The following is a 20144-nucleotide window of genomic DNA, read 5'->3' as shown; positions in this document are numbered from 1 at the left end:
ACCATGGAGCACTGGCTTTTCTCAATAACCTGCTGTACCCATCACACACATTTCAAAGGGAATGTTTTGCTCCCAGTGAGAGATGTTTTCCCTCATTCACTTGCTCCAGAGTATGAGCATCATATGCATATAGTCAATTCCACTATAAAAGAGAACTACAACTTTGAAAAAATGGATCAGACACTGGCTTGATGTAAGATGACGTGCAGTCCCTTCCTGCCTTGGACTATACTTTTCTCAGACATAAGCAAACTCCAGACTCTATCATCTTTCCTTTCCACAGCCCACTCAAGTCCAACAGATATAATTATGTGAAAATGTCTGTGTTTTTTGAATTTGTGACTATGCCATCATTCTTTGAAGCAAAACTGAGTGCGTTTGCATCCAGCATCCCCCACAGCTCTCATGAGTCAGTGGAACAGCTTGCCCTGCATCCTCACAGATCCTACCCCATTTATCAATAATTTGTAGCCAGATACACAGAAGATCCCTTTTTCCATTATCCCACTTGGGACAAAACTGTTCAAGAGACATTGATCAAATGTAGATGCGATAAAAGAAGTGACACTGTCTCTTTTACCACAATCCTCCATACTGTTTAAATTGAAATAACTCAGATTTTCCATCTTAGATTTTTGTTTCCAAGGGAAAGCAGCAAGAGAATCATTGTTTTGGCCTCAAGGCATTCATCAAGCCCTCTCATTTCTTTCTGGAGTTCAGCAGAGTAGCCACTTTATCTGCTGTGTGATTGGATAGATTTTTTTTTTTCCCCAGGAAGATACTTCATTTTAGTGTATATGGAAGCTATATTGCACATAGAAACCAGGGGAATAGAGTAGCAAGGCACTAAATCTATCTGCTAAAGAACATTTATTCAAAGACAACCACAAGGCTCAATCTAATTGACAATTTCTGCTTGGGGCCCATGATTAAAATACGAAGGCTGCTGCAGGTAAGAACAGGAAAGAACTAGTGCTGCCATTGGCAAGAGCTTGCACAAGAGCTGTCACGACCAGCAGTTATCACCAATTTGCTTTTAGCACCTAATATTAATCAAGATGTGATGAAAAAAGGCTTCAACTCAACAGCAGGGTGCAACCCAGGGGACAAAGGTGTTAGGGAGGGCAGGAGCAGGGGTTTTGTTCCAAGTATTCTCTGGAATGTATCTTGGATATCCTAAAGATGCACAAGTAAATTGTTGGGTTTCGCAAAACGCTTTAGGCACGTAAAGCCACACATTGCCTGTTACTGCTCTGTATAACCTCATCAATTCAATGAGATTCTGAATAAAGATTTTCTTCCCTTTGTGTCATCTCTGTGAAAAGAAGAAACAGTAGGCAGAGGAGTTAAGAGTCTATTTCTGTTTTTGAAGAGTTCTCTGTCAATTAACCCCAACAGATGCTAACTATGCCATGCATTTGCTGTGACTCACCGAGTGAAGCATTTTCTGAACCCCACGGTTGAGGCAGCAAATATTTAATACGTTTTAAAGCCAGCAATCAGTGGAAAGGAGATGTGGTTCACTGACCACATTCATCCGAGAAAATTCAAACACTTCACATGCGCACCGAGATTTCTTACACCACAAGGAAAAGATCCTTGTGTGTCCCACCTTTCTCACAGCACCTTGGTGTGAATGGTGGTGCCCCCTCCCAGTTTAATGATGCATTTTCCTGGACATTGTTCCTGTCAAACTCCTTTTACAGGTAAATACCTGCAGCACAGGCACTAAAAATACAGCCAGTCCTCCATTCCTTCATGAGTTGAATCAAGCTCACTTAAATGCTGATATCCAACCTAACTGAAAATTAATAACAGCATATATATATATATTTGTTTTATTTTTTTAAGAAGTAAAAACCCGGGCCTTTACCAGCTGCTTAAATATTTGCCAGAGTTTCTGGCAGATTTTGAAAACTACACTGAACTTAATGGGGCCACTGTCTGCTCAGACACCTCTCTAAAAATCACTGTATATCACATACACAAAAGCCATGTAAATTAAACTCTTCTTTTGTTCATGTCTTCATTTGACAGAAAGAAATTGCAGTCAGGCATTCGGCCAATAATTACATGAGTACAAATCTCTAATACAGAGACTCTCATAAAGGAAAAACAACCTGAACTAATATTGCGCTGGAGCCACGATTGTGGTTACAGAGTAGTTTCACTTGACCTAATTTAAAAGGTTTTTGTTGTTAGACAGACATATTTATGTGCTTTAAAGTCTAACCTAGTTTAGTGGGCTCAGAGCTGATGCTGGTCTGCTTTTAATGGCAGTTTTGCTTTGAAAGTTCAGTGTCTCAGTCACCACTGAGATTTGATGACCTGAAGCTGAAACAATTTGTGACTTTCTCTTTTATATTTTAGCTTGAGAGCTCCACATAGATGGCTGGAGACCAAATGGTTCTACTCAGTGCCTAAACTATCTTTATAAGGTTGTTTTCCCCTGCTTGTAGGGCTAATACAGATACTACATGTCCAAGCCAGCCTAGAGGACCGTACTTAGGGGTCTGTCATGTGCAATCTGCTCAGATTTGTGATTTAACATTAATTTCAATTAATATTTGGAGAAGAAGATGGACTAAGGATTGTGAGAAGATGGGGGAAGGAGAAGAGACTTCCAGTCCAACTCCCCCATTGATCAGTGATGAAGGCTATAGGGAGAACCTGTTCTAGTAGGAGTCTCAAAGCCCTGAGAAAACCAGGTAGAAAATGATTTATAACCTTTATGTAGAAACTTCCCTGCACCCATCATCCTTTATTCCAGCCTCACACCAGAGTTTTACATCTACTTTTCCATGTCTTTCATGTGCAAAGTCAAGCAATTAAAAAAAGTTTATAATTTCCTTTACTTTCAATAACAGTTCATTTTTATGAAGTAGAGCTATCCAATTTATTTGGTTTTTTCCCCTTAAAGTGGGTTAGCTGCAAAATACATACACAAATACTTATCAAAAGACTTAAAGCATGGAAAGTTTATCTCTGTACTCACTAACAGCTGCAACTATCTTCATTCATACACATTTTTAAGAGGAAACCAATTATATCACCGACTTACCCGCTTCTCTGAGGACTCTTTTCCCCCAGCTAAAAACCCTTGATGGATTATTTGAGGAAAAAGAGGGGGGTTTAGTTTGAACCCAAGAGTACCCAAGAAAGCTGGAAGGTGATTAGAGTGAGGTTTGAGAGTTCAAAGCAAAACATGTTATTTAATACCATATAAAAATAATTTCTGTTCTAAGACCTAATTAGGAATGTGTGTAATGAATCCTACCTACTCTTCACAGAGTGCCATTTAATTCCAAGTGTTTTGAGCTTATTTGTGCTTTTTAGAAGTGGACTGGCATTGAAAAGACAGCTATCTCCTCTGAAAAATACATATGATTACACTGCTGCTTACAGTCCCACAATCTGCTGTAAACAGCATTTATGGAACTACTGTAATCCCACATCATCTCTGAGCCTGTACATCATCTGCATGCATGTCTACCCATGACATGTTTAAATCTAGGAGTCAGAATTTATTTGTGCTTTGGCAAGTGCTGCACACCCCCACCTCAGGAGTGACTTACACATATAAATATAAATATATACGGGCTTGGATATCTGCTCATGTTTCAGCAGACTGTTCACAGAGAGGCAAGGAGTTATTTAGAAAGGAAGGAAATTCAGTTTTACCTTCCTTTATACCTCCCATTCTACACTCAGGCTGCATTCACAAGGTCTCCACCCCCCTGGTGTGGGTCAGAGATTTTGTTGGTCCATCCTGTGCTCACTGTTACCCATCCTGAGCATCACCAGCTGTCTCCAGGCATTCCCCAACATTCATCTCTGCTTATCTTCCTCAGGAAGTTCTCCAAGACTTGTCTCAACTCCCTGATCTTTCCTCTTCGTCTTCTTTCTAAGCCTTCTTTTCTTTTCCTCCTCCTTTTCTCCAAGATCATTTCTTTCCAGAAACACATCTTTTCAGCCTTCTCTCTGGAGGCCACAAATGTCTCATTTTTCAGTGGATCTGTGGGTAACCTGGTGCAGTGGAAAGTGTCCCTGCTCATGGCAGGGGGATGGAACTGGGTAAGCTTTAAGATCCCTTCCAACCCAAACCATTCTGTGATGACAGTTTATGTGCAGAAGGACAAGAAGTGATCAGCTTGCTAATTGATGTATCAGTGCTATCTCTATTAATTGGAAGATTTGGCACATTCCACGTTTTCCTTAAGTCTGGGTGTTCACAAAAAATTACAAGCAGCCTGTAGCAGTTGCTGGGAGGAAGCAACAAGCTTTAATGTTTGGCAGTTCAAAAGTTCAAATCTGGACATTCACTCCCCCACAAATCCCAATTATCTTGCTCATGTTAGCATTAATGATTTCTTTTTTTTTTTTTTTTGGCTGCAACTGTTGTCAAACATGTATTAACTCATCTCCTGCAAGTACTTCACTGCAAAGTCACATGGTTTGGAGCAGGATAATGATAAAAATCTGTTTGTATTTGACTATAACTTGTTTACAGATTACATGTATGTTGATAAGATTGTTGTTCTCTGCTGTTTTTATTAAGAGGTGTAAGGCAGGCATTAATCTCCTGATTTATGAGTATCAGCTCTATGCATTAACTCTCCCTCTGCTAGATAACCTGTTGAGCTGCTGCTACATTTCATAAGAATCCCCACAAGGCAGCAAATATAACTCATAAGCTAGATACATCCCTCCCCTCCAAAATACCAAACACATTTAATCATGCCCACAAATATTAGCTTTAGCTTTATGTAAGCCTCAAATGAGCACACAAATCTTACTATCACTATTTGAAGTCTAAAACACTGGCAAGATTCCCAAGTAAGTCACTGTGATTTTGGAGAACACTACGAAATTCAAGCGAAGCAGCAAAACACAGCCTGCCCCAAACAAGCAAATACATTCCTCTGCCAAACCAAAGTTCGCAGCAAAGTTAAACACAGGATTAGAAACAATTGAGACTCAAGGAGAAGAAATGCCAGAGAGGTTCACAGCCTAATGAAAGTGTACCTCCCCAAGCTGAGGGCTGTTTCTGGTATGATATGCCTGTGTGAAACTCAATCATCAACTCTTTGAAGTCAAGAACAGCTAAAGGTGGCCAACATCTCGAAGGAGATGCCTTAGCAAAAAAAGTCTTAAAAACTTCCCAACCTATGTTGTAATTTTGGACTGTGTAGATCACAAAAAAACCCTCCCAAAACCAGTGCTTCAACTAATCTCAGGATGCAGGAAAAAGGCCAGACTCTCTTAGGAGCTCAAATGCCAAAAAATGAGAGCATGAAGGATTTTTGAATCACTAGCCATCACTTTTCCTGTCTCAGCGACTGCCAGTGAGCAAGAGGATCATTTGAAAACTTGGCTATAGACCCTCATTTTCATTTTGTTTCTTTTAAACAAATACTTCAGCCTAACAATCTCCAGGACAAACACAGCTAAACAAAAAAAAAATCCCCACCCAGTACTGCCTGATTATTAAGACCTTGGTTTGGCACAGAGTTTTCTTTGACAAATAAAAGCATAAATATATTGTCTTCATACACAATCTGGGGACATGCAGCTAAAATTGATTAACACTGGTATGGAGTCTTAAAAATAACAGGTCATTAAAACAGCAAGCCATGAGCATGAGAATACAAAAGAACTAGAGTTAAACTATTTAAAATGATACAAAATCTTTCCATGGAGCACACTGTCAGAAACCTTTGCAAGCCGATTTCTTCTGTGGGTGTTGGGCAGGAGTTTTATTTGGTTTCTATAGTACACCCTTGAAAGGACCATGAAAATTTGGCCTAGAAATGGGACTGATGCTTCTCATTTGAAACCAGGAAATGTTTTTATTACACATAGCCCAGAGAGAGGGAAAATCATCACAGCTGAAGCAGAAGTGAAAGTTTGGTCAGAAGCTGATGCGGATTTTAGGAGAGTAGTTCCTATATCACTGAATGTCAGAATTTTTTTTGTGGTCCCTGTTTCAAAAACTCATGGACTGACAGCCATAAAAAAATGAAAGCCTCAGTGCAAGTTCTAAGATTGTGCATAATCTTAAGGTAAAGAAAGTTTCACAATATGATTTTAAAAGACCATGTTAGCAAATTTCTGCATTTTTACCTTCTGACTGAAAAAAAGGTTATAGACCTTAAGTGTCTTTGTATGCACAGGATCATCTGTGCCTTTTCCCTGTGTATTTACAAGCAGTCCTCATTCACATTATCATGTTCCTTGGAGCCAAGGAAATTTTTAATGATGAAAACTGACAGCACTGGATTCATTATCTGTACTCCTAAAGATTTCCCAACACCAGGATAATGGGCAACCATATTGCCCTGTGCCACAAATATCAAACACCTAATGTAGGACCTTGGGCTATTACTGCTGTTTCCCACCTCCTCCTGCCACTGACAACACTGCACAGAAAATTAAAGTTCACAATTTGTATTGTTGCTCCCTCAAACAAAGAAGAATCATAATAATGAATGAAGACTTGAAGGGAAAAAGAAAAAAATAGTAAAACCCAATTTTTTCCAAACTTTACCAACCATGTTTATGAAAAATGTTTTGATTCTGTTTGGTGTTTAAAGTTGCACTTTTTCCACAGGAGGGAAAGGGGGAGTGCTCAAAATCAGCTATTTGCAAAGAAGGAAGGCAAAGCTGCAAAGCAGCAGGAGTTCAAAGGGACAATTGAGTTAAGAATCATTCCTGCAATTTGATTCTGTTCACCACAAGCTTAAGAGCCACTCAAAGGTTCAACTAAGGTTTTGATTTGACCCCTCAAATTTGACATTTACAGACCTACGTTTTGAAATCAACTATTGTTGATTTCAAAATAAAATGAACACTTTACTCCCTTTCCACCCAGTTCTGGAATCAGATGTGTAAATATAGTCACATACAAAAGCCAGCTTAATCCCTCCCACCTTTTTTGAACTTCTTGTTCAGCTTCTGAGATGCTTGGCAAGGAGGAGGTAATCTCAAAAGTACTAAATTGTCTTAAGCCTCCTGAAAATAGGCAGTCAGGTAAAGACAGAAAACCTCTCAGGCACACTGCTTCAACAAGGACACTTTTAATCCTCTATAACATCAACCCCCTATCCCCCTGCACCATCCTCCAAAAAAAATCCCCCAAAGCAGACCCTCCTCCCCCAGAAAAATCCCAAAATAAAACCCATGCCAAAGCAAATGAAATAATCAAAAAGATAAAGAAGATAATAATAAGGAAAATAAAAAAAAATTAAAAAAGCTCCACTAAACAACTCTTAACACTGAAACTACCAGAAACAGAAAAAAATCCCAAAGCAGGACCCCCCTGGCCCCACCAAGGATGAATCTGCATCTGATTCAGCATGATACTATCCAAACAAGATACACACACTATCCCCAGAAAAAGAAAACAGATTTCAAGGATTCCAGCTCTTGCACAATAAATTTTTCATTCTTAATGTGTGAAAATAATATGGATAAAAAAATAAATTGCAATATTAAATTAATAAATCTTGGTTGAACATACAGGTCTTGCCACACAGAAATGGAATTAAATGAAAACCAAAACTATATCCAAATTATATCAAGGTTCTCTGTGAACATAACTCACAATATTTTAAGTGTACTATCCAACTTCAGAAAACTTGAATTACAGCCTACAAAAGATAGTGATCTTGAAATCTTCAGGACCTTGTATTTTCTGGCCAGTCTGATCTAATCCTTTACCTCAGAGAGAGGTCTGCATTTAGCTTTGATCACCATCACATTGAGCTCCCAGGAATTAAATGAAAATCTTGCTACATTAAAATAAAGTTGTTTATAATCAGCCATGCACAAGCTGTTGGTATGGCTAGCTGCCACACAAATCAAGGTTAAAACAGACCAGGCTTACAGCTGAGATATAACTAATATGACATTATTCCTTCAGACATTTGGTTGGGCTGACAAATTTGTAACTCTGTAATTTACACAATGTCCCCATGACATGTCGCAGTACAGCTATTGTGTACGGAGATTTTTATCATGGGAAGGGGGGAGGGAAGTCTACATTTTCCTTATGCAAATCTTTCCCATAACAATGTCAGAATACATGCTGACCTCCTAAAGTGTACAATTCACCTATCTGAGAGTACACAAAGTCCAAACAGTGATGGATAATTATTTTAATTCAATGCAAAATTACCCAGTGAAACTCATGGGTCCAAAAAGTGGTTAAGATCCCCCAACAATCCTGTATACCACGCTGTTTAAAAAACCAAAAACCAGTATATTGTTTAGTAACACAAGGCTTGCAAGGTTTGCTCATTCCTTTTTTCACGCATTGCATCAATAAAGCAAATGTTGTTAGAATTCAGTAGTAGGAAGGAAAATTCAATGAGTAGGATTTTAACACTCTTGTGTAACAGCAATTGTCTCATTGGATCAGACAGGAGTTTGTTTTATGTGACCTTCCATCCCTAAGATGTACAAAAAGCCTCCATGGATAGTGATATGTTGCCAAAAAAGGAAAGATTCTCCTTGACCTGAGACAGTTGTTGGCCAAAACATGAGGACTTATATCCTTCCTCATCCATTTTAATCCTATCTGGTTTTAGATATTCTCATCACCCATAAAAATTATATTTTTTTCTCAATTCTCAGGATTTGGCCTTCAGAGTGTCTACTGGCAGAATATCCTGTGAGCTAATTGCTATGTGGGTTATTGGTTTTAAATGTTTCAAAAGATTTTTGTTTCTCCTTTGTGTTATGAAAAAAATTAAACAGAAGCCTCAAGTCACCATTTCTGAGAAGTGCTGGGGATTCTGTGCAACTCTTTGCTTCCGTAATTAAACACTCCTGAGAGGGGAGCCCTTCTGAGTCTGAAACTTTTTGCTAACTCCTGCTGGAACCCCTCAGCTCAAGCACATTTTTTACCATCTTCCTGAAAGAATTCAGAATTGGCAGCTCCTACTGAGGCGATACAAAGATACCATATATAGGTAAGTGCTCTGCTCCAGACCATCACATCTGAAGGGCTGTCATACATACTCATTATACAGCTTCCTCCCTTGCAAAGCTGATTTTATTCCACACTGCCACACTAAGCTTCCAGCTGCTGAAGAAATAAAATGCCCAACCCTTTTCTGCAGAGCTTGTTCTTCTTCCCCATCCCACTTTCACCACGTGGATTTGTGCAAACTTCCTGTGTGGTCTGACTGCTGGTGTGTATTATAAGTAAAAATGGGGGGTGGGGGGAAGAAAAAAAGTTAATGCAGAACTTGTTCTTTCCTCCAGATTGTCACATTTTATGGTGCTGCAACCTGCAGCCCAACGTTGTTTTGTGTCCAAATCCCAAGCTCACTGTATACATGGCTCATCTGCATCAACACAGCTTATTTTCCCCCTGTTGTTACAGATTGTATTGTCATAATAATTGCTTAAATTTAATCCACAACATGAATTGCCCATACAGGATATACAATCAACCTTGTAATAATAAAGGTTTAATGGGAAAACAAGGCAAAAATTCATATAGTCAGATTAATAGAGGTACACAATACATTCAAGCTGGGTTTCTGTACTTTAAAGGGCATTTTGCTTTATGGTGCTTTATTTTTCTTGAACAGTGGCTATGATATTTTGGGGTTTTTTATTTCTTTTTTGTTTGTTTGATTGATTTGTTTTGTTGTGGTTTTTCCCCCTCTGGAAATTAACTGAGGTCTTCTCCTAAGGCTTTTGTGCTGTGATGCATGCCCAGTAAACATCTGTAATTGCAACAAAAATAATTCTGGCCAAGGTAATTTCTCATGTGCATGTGAATAGGACAGAATCATGCCTCCTGGAATTGGACCTGAAGCTTCATCCATGCTCATTCTTCTTTTTTACCTTTATTCAACCACACGAATGTGAACAAAATTTTCTTTGCAGTAGATGAGATTTTTTGGGGCTATTTTGTCAGGACAAGAATAATTGCCTATTTCTGTTGCTGGACATTCTGCTGTGCCTGGTTGTACAGTGTCTGTAGATAAGATGCAGAAGAAAGGATGTAAACTACAATAACTGCATCCCAGACTTAGATAGAAAAAAATCAGATTGCTGTTTACTGTAGAAACTATTACTACAGAACATATTTTTAACTTAGGGGACATCTTAGTGAGTAACTTACTTTTTGAAGAACTGAAAGTGCTTTTAAGTTCTTCTTACAAAAAAAAATTGAGAGCAAAGATGAGGAGACCACAAAGTCCACATAAAATAGAGATCCAGGCAGTTTTGGGGCATCATGTACCAAGACTCTGCAGTTAGACTTAGAATAACTGTGTGCACGATGCAAGCTCTCACTAACCACAGATTTTAATGAATCTCATGCTAAACACAGCAACTTGCTGCCCACAGATGTAGCTGTGACTCTCAATGAACAGCAGGGAGATCTAAACTCAGTTAAGAGCTGTCCCAGAGCTAGATGTACAAAATCATGTGGTTCTGGGTTAAAAATACAAACAATTTATGCAGGAATGAGAAAAAAACCCAAAAAACAACAGTCAACCCCCCTCCTCAAACCAATCCAAATCCTCTTCCCCCAACACATCTACAAAAATCAGGAAAGTTTCAGCTCAAATATGTAGCAAAAAAAACCCCTTTGCAATAGAGCAAATTTGGTTTCTTCTATCATTGCTTCCCAATGATTTAAAGTTATGCAATTTATGTAGTTAGTTTATTCAGCTTGTCTGCAGCCTACGATGTCATGGGTTTAAGTTTGTTCATAGATTATGGTAGATTTATTAGTCTACTTGAAGGCTAACTAAGGAGCAAAGAGTGGGTCATCTGTTTCGTTTAAACACAGGGAAAAATAGTTAGAAAATTAAAACTTAATGTAACTTTATTCCCAAGAGGTTTTTACAGTCCAGACTTCAGACAGAGTAAAACTGGGCATCAAAAACACAGGCTGGAATTAATTAATAAAGTAACTACTTTGACTGAGACTTTTTTTTCTTCTATTAGATCCAGAAACTTTATATAAAAGAAGAAAGATGTTAAGTCTTCTGCAAAACACATGGGCTCCAACTCCCAGTTACTCTATGTCTAGATCTTGCTCAGTGGAGCTTTGTCAGTTTGAGTCAGCTGGAAATCTAACCCCAAAAGTCACATAAAAGACCCTGCCAATTAATTCCTCTTGGAGACAATGAAAGTTTACATCAGTATTTAAACACTTTTCTCCCCATCACTCTGTTTGAGACCTTTAATACCTATCTCCCCCTTCCAAGCTCGTAATTCCTCCCAGGCTACATAAATCCTTTATTTTGGCATCTCCAGCCGAAACTTGACCCCAGTCAATAACATTTCACAACTCTTGGCAAGGTCAGTTTTTCCAACAAGGGGGAAGTCCAAGGGCTACAGAGACCCCCCTGAGTCTCTGCAGTGCCAGAAACACTGAAGTTCTTCCACAAGAATATACCAGGGCAGAAAGGATGTCCAGTTATGATGTGCCAAGTTAGCCAACATTCCCAACACCTCTAAGGAAAGGGTACATAAAAATTAAGGTTCAAATACCCAACAGGGATCATGGACCCAGTACTTAGTTGTATGGAAATCTGTGCAAACCTCACAGTAACTAGAAACCGTCTCTGATTAATATGCAGTAACCCCTTTCTTGCTTAAAACAAAGATTAATTACATCCTAAGAGATCAAGATATTAAATTCATCACAAAAATGCTTGAAGGTGATTTTAGTTACTATTTGTAGAATCAGGTAGTCTCAGCTTGAGATCTGCCAGTGCCTCCTAGTTCAGGATTAGTGTAACAGGTAGAGTTGTGCTCAGATGACATGTGGAGATTAATTAAATTGTGGATTTATAGCCTATTCTTTGTGGAGAACGGTTATTAAGACTACATATTTTTCAGAACTGAAATGTCCACTGCTTCAAAGGCTCACTTAAGTCCTTTCTATAAGATTACTGTTTTCTTTGGGACCTGGAAACCAAGAATCCAATATAAAACTCAGAATCTTAAAACTAAAGGAAAAACCCCTAACTTCTTCCCCCTTAAAGCTTTCTATAGTGTCTTACAAATCCTTGGGTGGAATAGCCTTAATCAAATCATTCAAAAGTCAGACCAAGATTTTCAACCCCAACAAAGCTCTGGTTCCATTCATCTACTAATTTAATACCTAAATGTACTCAGCCATTTAGGTATGTTAAACTGAAAATCAGTCTACTGAAGAGTACTGCAAAATTACCTGAACAAGTGCATTAATTCTTTAACAGATAAAAATTATCTATACACCATGTTTCTAGAAGATAACTGGCTACAGGCAATTTAACTTGATATCTGAAGAAGAAGAAGAAAAAAATCCAGCACAACTGACATGACAAATTTTTCCAATAATCTGAAATCCATTCATTCCAAAAAAGAGAGAACAACTGTGATAATCACTGAGGCTCCCCATACTTCTACCTTTAGAAAAAGCCTCACTTAAAACTCAGTTGTAGAAAGCAAATGAACTGCTGCAAAAAAAGGCAGTGCCTGCAGGTCAACAGGTGTTCAGTGACAAAGTGTTTCACTAATTCCAGCTTGGGATCAACTCAAGAACAATGTCCTATAGTGAATGATCCCAACACCCCTCTGTATTCAAGGAATGCATGAACTTACCCAGATGAGAAAAAAACATAAATCTATCACTTGGGATGAAACATGAGGAAACACACACAATCAAAGAAAAAAAAAGAGAGAATTATATAAAAATGCAATTAATATGAGATTAGGTTTGGGGTTTCTTTAATTAAGGAAAATTAGAGTATAATCAGTAGAAGTACATTCAGCTGCTCATATAGAAAGGGTTGGATGGTAACACTTAGGTTATCATAAGGGTTCTTTTAGTGCCACAGAGAATCTTTTAGGAGTATTAGAGCTCCTGAAGACTGAACAGGCTAGTTGGGAGACACTGATACCCACCAGACAACACCCAAAGGGAATAGTTAGAGTATTTTCCTAAGAGAGAAGAAATTCATCTCTTGCACAGGTCAAGCAAAGGAAAAATCTTAGCAACAAAGACTACAAATCTCTCTGGTTTCACCTTCCTTTTCTCCCTCCCTGGTACAGCATCTTGGGACTAGCAGAAGTACAAGATATCTTTAATGAACCTTGGTGCTATCTTGCAAAGGCAGAAATAATGAAGAAAGGGTTTTAGTAAACAAGCAAGGAATTATTTACCCTCAAAAGAATTAAATTCTAGTTTCAGTTGAATAAGTTATTGTTATGAGGGCAGGTGATGAAAAGCTGAGCCCAAGGCTGAGCCCCCAGTGCTGTGGGTTTTATGAGACAGAGCTGTACATCTGTAGAGCCATGAAAATCTTATAGCCAAAGTAAATAAGACAGGTATTAGCAGGTCCATTTTACCTCTGGGAACTGGGGCACGCAGAGATTAACTAACACTTCCAAACTAAACCAGAAAGCCTGGGAAAAGCATGAAATTATAACCTCATCTCTCAAGGACAATGTAAGGCTGCCACTGCCCAGTTACCACTCCTGTGTACAGGCAACTTCCTCCTTATTGCAGTTCCACTGAGTTCAGAGCTAGACAAAACTTAAAATTTGAATGGGTGGGTTAGACAAGACCTGCAGGAGAACATTAGGACTGCCACAGATTTAAGAGATGAAGATGAGGAAACGCTAGAGGGAAGCATCATTAAGTAATGTGTGCAGGAAAGGATGATCCTGCTTTTACCTGCATCCCACAACATGGGCACCTGTGTAAGTGGGTGTGAGTAATCACCAGTCAGGAAGGGAATTCTGGGGTATAATAGATGAAAAAACAACACAACCTCCACCTCCTCTCAAGAGGAGCAAACCTGAAGTCAGTGGCTCAAGGCCTGAGCAGGGAATCCAACCCAGACACTTTCCACATGTCCCAAAACAGGGATGGCAGACAGATTTACATGCAGAAGAGCCCTTCCAGTGCATTGCTTTGTTAGCAACTGCAAGCATTGCGCCAAACCACAGCATTTCTTTGCTGACAGATGTTCTGGACTCAAAGTTAAAAGTGCAAAAGCAGTCAGATCAATTCATGGAGGAAGCAACCATCAAGGAAAAGCCACAGCTGCTGGCACCAGTCCCTGAGCTGCAGATCACTGGTGGCTGGCAGAGGGTTATTGCACCTCACTGTCACAGACTCTGGCTAGACAGCTGTGCTGCTGGTGCAGTAATTTCATATTATGTTTTAGGGGTTAGGGCAATTTAAATAATTAGGGAAAGGAACATGGCAGCAGCAGTAAGTAAACCTCTTTGTGAGAGATCATTCATTTGAATTGGATGTTTAAATCCCCCATAAAGCACCTGGAAGATTTAACAACTCATGTCCAAATGAACAAGATGTAATGAGCTTGTACACAGGCTTGATATGAAAAGTGGATTGTTTTTAGCAAAACAGTGGAGAATAACCTCTTATTGAAAGGAGTGATAGTGAATTTTAATCAGGGGAAAATAAAGATGCAAGAATAAATCTGCAGAGGCTTAGAGGAGGACTGGATGACTTTCTCAGCCATCAGCAATGGATGCAGGAGTGTGCTACATCCTAATCTGCTGTTTTCTGTTATCTTTACTTCTTGCATCATCCCATAGGTCCTGCCTTTTTATGGGGAAAAAAAAAATCTAAGAAAACAAAGCAAGAAAAGCTTCCTATATAGTCCTCTACAAAGTGTAAAGGAAGTACAAATAAGAAAACATGACAAAAAATTTAAAAATTCATGCTTCAATACAGTTGGCCCTAATTTTTCATCCCAGTATTATTCACTTGAGTGATTGTAGAGGTACACATTCAAACTGGAAGCAGAAGAATCCACACTATGTTTTGCTGCTCATATTAACTTATCAGAGCTTGGCAACAGCCACCATCCCCCTGGTGATTCTCATCTGTGTCACGACTTGGGACGTGTGTAACCCTCACTAACATCCCTTTCAATGCCATCTCTGACACCCTCTGTATTTTTGGATTGGTAAACTGGAAAGCCATTTCTAAAATGTGTTTTTAGTTACTACAAGATACACACACCCTCTTTCCACATTTTTTTTTTCAAACCAAGCATATTGTGGCAATTATGAGGGAATTTGTATTCTCCTCTGACATCTGAAATTCCATTTTCTGTATTTCATGGTGACGATGGAGTCCAGCATTATGTCCCTGGGCCAAACTTTCAGGGCTTGTTTTCTTTTGTTTTTTGAGTACTGGATGAAGAGAACACTGTCCAGGTCCTCAGAGCAAAGCACAAGTGAAATAATTTCTTTTTTTTAGTCGTTTTTCTAAGCAGTTATGTGTTGGGGGTCCATGCATTTATTGCTCTGTTCAGATACTGAATACAATACAGAATGCCTTATCTTAAGCTTTGCTCAATTTATTATTCTGTGCCCACAGCCAAATTTGAGTTGTGTTTACTTTCCTCCGCCCTTGCCCAATTTGAACATTTTGAATCTATTTAACCCACCTCAACTCCCAGGCACTCACAGGGGTGGGTGCAGGGATTTGCCCAAAACAGGTCATGATGCACACACCAACACGCCTGAAATTGCTCCTCCTGGACTGATTTGCCAAGCATGAAAACACTTTAATTTTTTTTTCCTGAAAAGCCAAACGATTAGCAGGCTGTTTGGATGGTGTGTGTGGTGAAAAAAGACATTTTGGAGAGAACATTTGGGTTGGTACATCCGCCTGACACATGAAGTGCTGCAAACAAGATGTTCCCAACTCCACCAGCCAAGTTGGATGGGCCAGTTCAACAGGACTTGTGAAATTCCAATCATCTGCATGCACAGCAGACACCAAGATTCCCTGCTTCCCAGGCTGACCACTCCTCTGAGTAAAAACTCCTACTCTTCCCTTGGATTTCACCTTGAGGTTGCAAAGTCAAGTTAATACCGATTTTTAATTTTTTTCCCTAGCAATGTGCCACAGAAAGGTCACATATTTCTTCAGACAGGAATGCAAAAGGGTACAAGGTCTTACCTGCATAGGTAACTCATATGATTTATAGTGCTGAATTTAGCCTTGTTGGAGCCAAATTAAGGCAGAAAAGTAACAGAGGAGAGATATGGCCTTGAGGAATTAATTTTTCTCCCCTGCTTTTTGTGTCTCTCCTTGCCAGGCTACTGCTCTGCTTTTGCTGCTGTAGGGGCCCAGGGCACAGGTTGCTTCAGAAAACATTGTCCCTGTTACATATGAGGAACAAAACCACATGCCAGGAGTTCTAAACAGGGATAAGAGACTTTTCTGGAATCAAGGCAGCTGATTTTGGTCTCTCTCATGCACTAGGGGGGTCTCAGTCCCAGCTCCCATCTCATTTTGAAGACTGTAAATGTGATTTCTGTGTCTGCAGAGGGCTGGGCGAGCACACTCTGTTTGCTGGTATGGCTTTGAAGGAATTTTTCTTTTTTTGAAAGCTTGAAGCTTTGCCATTCTCTGCTGGCTCCAAGGAATACAACAGGACATGGTGCTCACTGTAGTCACACTATGAGCAGAGAGATCAGGCAGTGTGTGTTCACATCACAGCATAGATCTTATGCTGGGAGCTTATCCCAAAGGAGACAACAGGAGGGAAAAAAAAAACCAAAAAACACGCATTCTCTTTCCAGTATCTTTGGTACTCAGACAACTCTGAAAAAAATCCAGTGAAAGAAAATGCACATTAAACTGTGTTTAGGGCTCTTGCACCCAGAGGAAGCTGAGACTAACCAGAAACTATTGCAGCTCTCACTGTCCTACTTCAGACAGACACAACCAAAGAGGGAGGCCTGATGTAATATTATATATTATATTATTATGTAATATTATATATACACACACATCATATTGCCATTTATTTTGTACCTCTGCTAGCTCTCCCAGCTTAGCTGGGTGAAGTCCAGCAAAATCCCCTGTCATGCTCCAACATGACCTCTCCCTCCTTTTAGGCTTCACCACCAGCCACAGCCTTGTCTGTTGCTGTATTTTACCTCTCCCTTCATTATTACCTTTATTCAGATGTCAAGGGAAGTGTTGCAGAGGGTTTGGGGAGCAGGGCAGAGGAGCCAGAGCTCAGCTGAAATGGGGGTAACCAGCACCAAGGCTGCTCTGAGCCCTGGGGATTATTAAATCCCAATGTAAATATTCCCACCTGCTGCCTCCATAGGATCTGCATCCTTCAGTCTCTTCCAGCTAATCAGGCCCCAAACTGTGATGGAGTCACAGAATAAATGACATGGATGCAGAGAGTAAACAAAATTGAGAATTTACCAGCGTAGGACACTTGTTTAGAGCTGGTGGTGGCATTTGCTACATCAACTCATTTGAGTCTGAAAGAATTGGTTTGTGCACCTAAAATAAACACACAGAAATATTCCTCTATTACCTATAAATATTAGCTACAGGCTTCTTTTGGGACACACTAAAACTTCATAAACCTCAAACAGGTTGGAAATTGGCCCACAGAAGAGCAACTAAAATTTATAAGAAAAAGTAGAAGTGGCATTGCAGTTCAGTAAGTCACAAGCCTTATAAGCTATGTGATGAGTACTAGATCTTTTTCTTTTTTCTTGCAGTGATCATTCTGCTCATATTACCCATGGCCTTTTCCCACCTCTTAACCTTCTGCATCCTGCAGTGGCACTGCACAATGTCACATCTGTGCAGAGCTGCTGCTCTGATCATACACAGAAACTACACAGAAATGTCCAGACTTAATCACATCTTTGACCTGCTCTGTGTCCATACAGCTTCAGTCTCCAGATTTACACACAAACTTGGGAAACTTCAGGCATGCTGTAGGGAAAAAATGTCTGGGAGATATTTCTTTTATAATTATGTAATTTTTTTTTTTTTAAAGAAAACAGGATTCTTCCAGAGGCCAACATTATCTCTTCTTTCAATCTTCTTGACTTTCATGTCCTCTGTGCCATCCTTCAGCTCTGCACAAACCTGGCATCACCTGACTTGTCTCACAGAGCAATCAGAAATAGTCTCATGGAGCTAGATAAGACTTAAAATAATTCCTGGAACAGCTCCTCTGGAGCACACACGCTGTAAGGCAGCACAAATGGGACTCAGCAAAAGCCCTTCAGTGGCTGGTGGTGAGGCACAGGAGCCAGCCCTGCTCTGTCCTCTGCTCCCTGCAGGGTGATTCCAGCCCTGTGCTCCTCCATCCCTCCCAGCCCCGCGCTCCAACATCCACACGGAACTTTTGGAGTCAAACAGAAACTCAGCATTCTGTGCTGACAGTCCCAAACCACTTGGAAAACAGAATAAAATAAACTTGCTATAAGCCCCCTGTGCCAAGCCTCATACCACAGGCAAGGGTAGAAAGTCTCAGTGCCCAGTCCTACACAGAGGCTCAGAAAATGGTCAGAGAATTTTAAACTCCTAGAATAGAAAGTTCAGTGAGGAAAAAATCCTTAGTCATGTAAGTAAACTTTATACTTCAACTCTGAAGTGTTGTTTTTCCTCTTCGAGCTCAGAACACAGTAAGTTCTTTAAAAAAATTATCAAAAATCTAAAGTATACTTTAAAATATTATTATTGTATATATAGCATAATAATATCACAATTCATACCTCCAATCTTTGTAATTTACTAAAAAATTTTATTTGGTGCAGGCAGCTTCATGTTTTGCAAAAAAGCTGAGGGGTATCTACACATCTTTGTATTTAAGTGATTTTATAATTTTGCTATTTACACTCCCAGATGTTTCCAATGACTTACTGAAGTTTCTGCAAACCATCTGCAAACTTTTATGCATCTGAATTCTCAATAAGGCAAAACCAGGCACTTACAGCAGTGTTAAACACTGACATTTAACACTGTGGATCCTCAATATCTGCAGCAAACATTAATGGGGATATCCCCCCCCCCCCTTATAATTTTTTGCAGTTCAAATTACCATTTTCATTATGCAAATTACAAAAACCCCAAACATTAGTGCTGAAAGTAAAAAAGTAGCAACTTTTAAGTGCCAAGCACACGCCTTAAAAGAGTCAATAAAGTGTGGAAGTTTCAACAACAGCACGAAACAAGCACTTCAGTCCCCCTTCCTTCCCCCAAGACTATTTTTCACTTCTTGATAAACTTTCATTCTGTTTGTTTTTGCTTCTCTGGAGTTTCCCATTCATTTCCATGCAGAGCACACAAGGAAAGCAGAGAGTTAACGCTGCAGTTGCAACTGGTGTGAGCCTTTACTATTAGCTTGAATTTACAGAGCAATCTCTCCTTAAAAAGAAATAAGGAAAAAAAAAAAAGAATTCCTCACTGCACTGTAACACTGGGAAGTATATTTAAAAATTCTCTCTCGGGTCTCTCTAAACATCTGTTCAAAGGTTTTGCTGTATCTTAAAAGGGCTCTAATTACCAGAAACTCCTTTCTTTCTTAAGCCCAGGGCTCGCATTTCGATTATAACTCAAGCTCCAGTTAATTTAGGGCTAAACCCAAAACGCCTGTACCAAACAGAAGAAAACATAGGCCTACCTTAAAACTTTCCAGCTTTTCAGAGGATCCAAGTCAGAGATTATAGACACCATTGTAGTAATAACAATAATAAAATATGTATATTAAAAACGAAAAAAAGAAAAAAGAAGAAAAACCACGGCAGGGAAGGCTAACCACAAAAGCAGCAAGTACTCTACTCAGTGTGGGAATGACAACAAACCCAGCACAGCTCTTCCTCCTCTCAAGCTGATAAGCACTTGTCCCAGCTTCTCTCCACCCCCAAAATCAATCTTGTGCTATATTGCTTCACAGTCCCAGTTTCATTTCTTCACCACTACCTTTTAAAGCCCTTGTAATCTGCTCCAACTGATCAAATTTGACCTTTTTGTAGTCCACTTTATTCCAAGCACAGCCCTCAGTTAAATCTCTCTTTATTAACACCGTCCTTCTTGGCTTTCTTTTGGAACAAACACAGCTCAAGCTCGAAGCCTCCAGTCTTTGCCAGCAATCATTTACAGATTACTGCAAGCTGCAGTCTTCTCCTTTTGGGTATTTTCTTCTGCCTTCGAGGTTTGTTTTTATATGATTTTCTGAGGGTTGCTGGTGGTCTCCCTTCCCCTGTTCTGTGCAGGTTGGAGTTTGACACTTTTAAAGGAGGGACTTTAATGCAGCTCCTCTCCCACCCTCCCTCCTCCCCTTGTCCCTCACCCCCATATGGAGAGACAGACACAT

At 39.6% G+C, this 20144-nt stretch overlaps 1 protein-coding gene across 1 annotated transcript in view; it reads right to left on the bottom strand.

Annotated features, from left to right (window-relative positions):
• Window positions 1-19804, bottom strand: part of CELF2 (CUGBP Elav-like family member 2) — a 371106-nt gene extending 351302 nt beyond the window's left edge. The window contains exon 1 of the mRNA XM_033057254.2: window positions 19452-19804. Coding sequence (XP_032913145.1) covers window positions 19452-19504 — 53 coding nt within the window. The 5' untranslated portion in view covers window positions 19505-19804. The remainder of the gene's footprint in view (window positions 1-19451) is intronic.
• Window positions 19805-20144: the final 340 nt, after the last annotated feature.

This window comes from Catharus ustulatus, chromosome 4 (genome assembly GCF_009819885.2).
Source record: "Catharus ustulatus isolate bCatUst1 chromosome 4, bCatUst1.pri.v2, whole genome shotgun sequence".
Taxonomy (NCBI): domain Eukaryota; kingdom Metazoa; phylum Chordata; class Aves; order Passeriformes; family Turdidae; genus Catharus; species Catharus ustulatus.
Note: the sequence above shows the minus strand (reverse complement) of the source record. Positions and strands in the feature narration are given on the sequence as shown.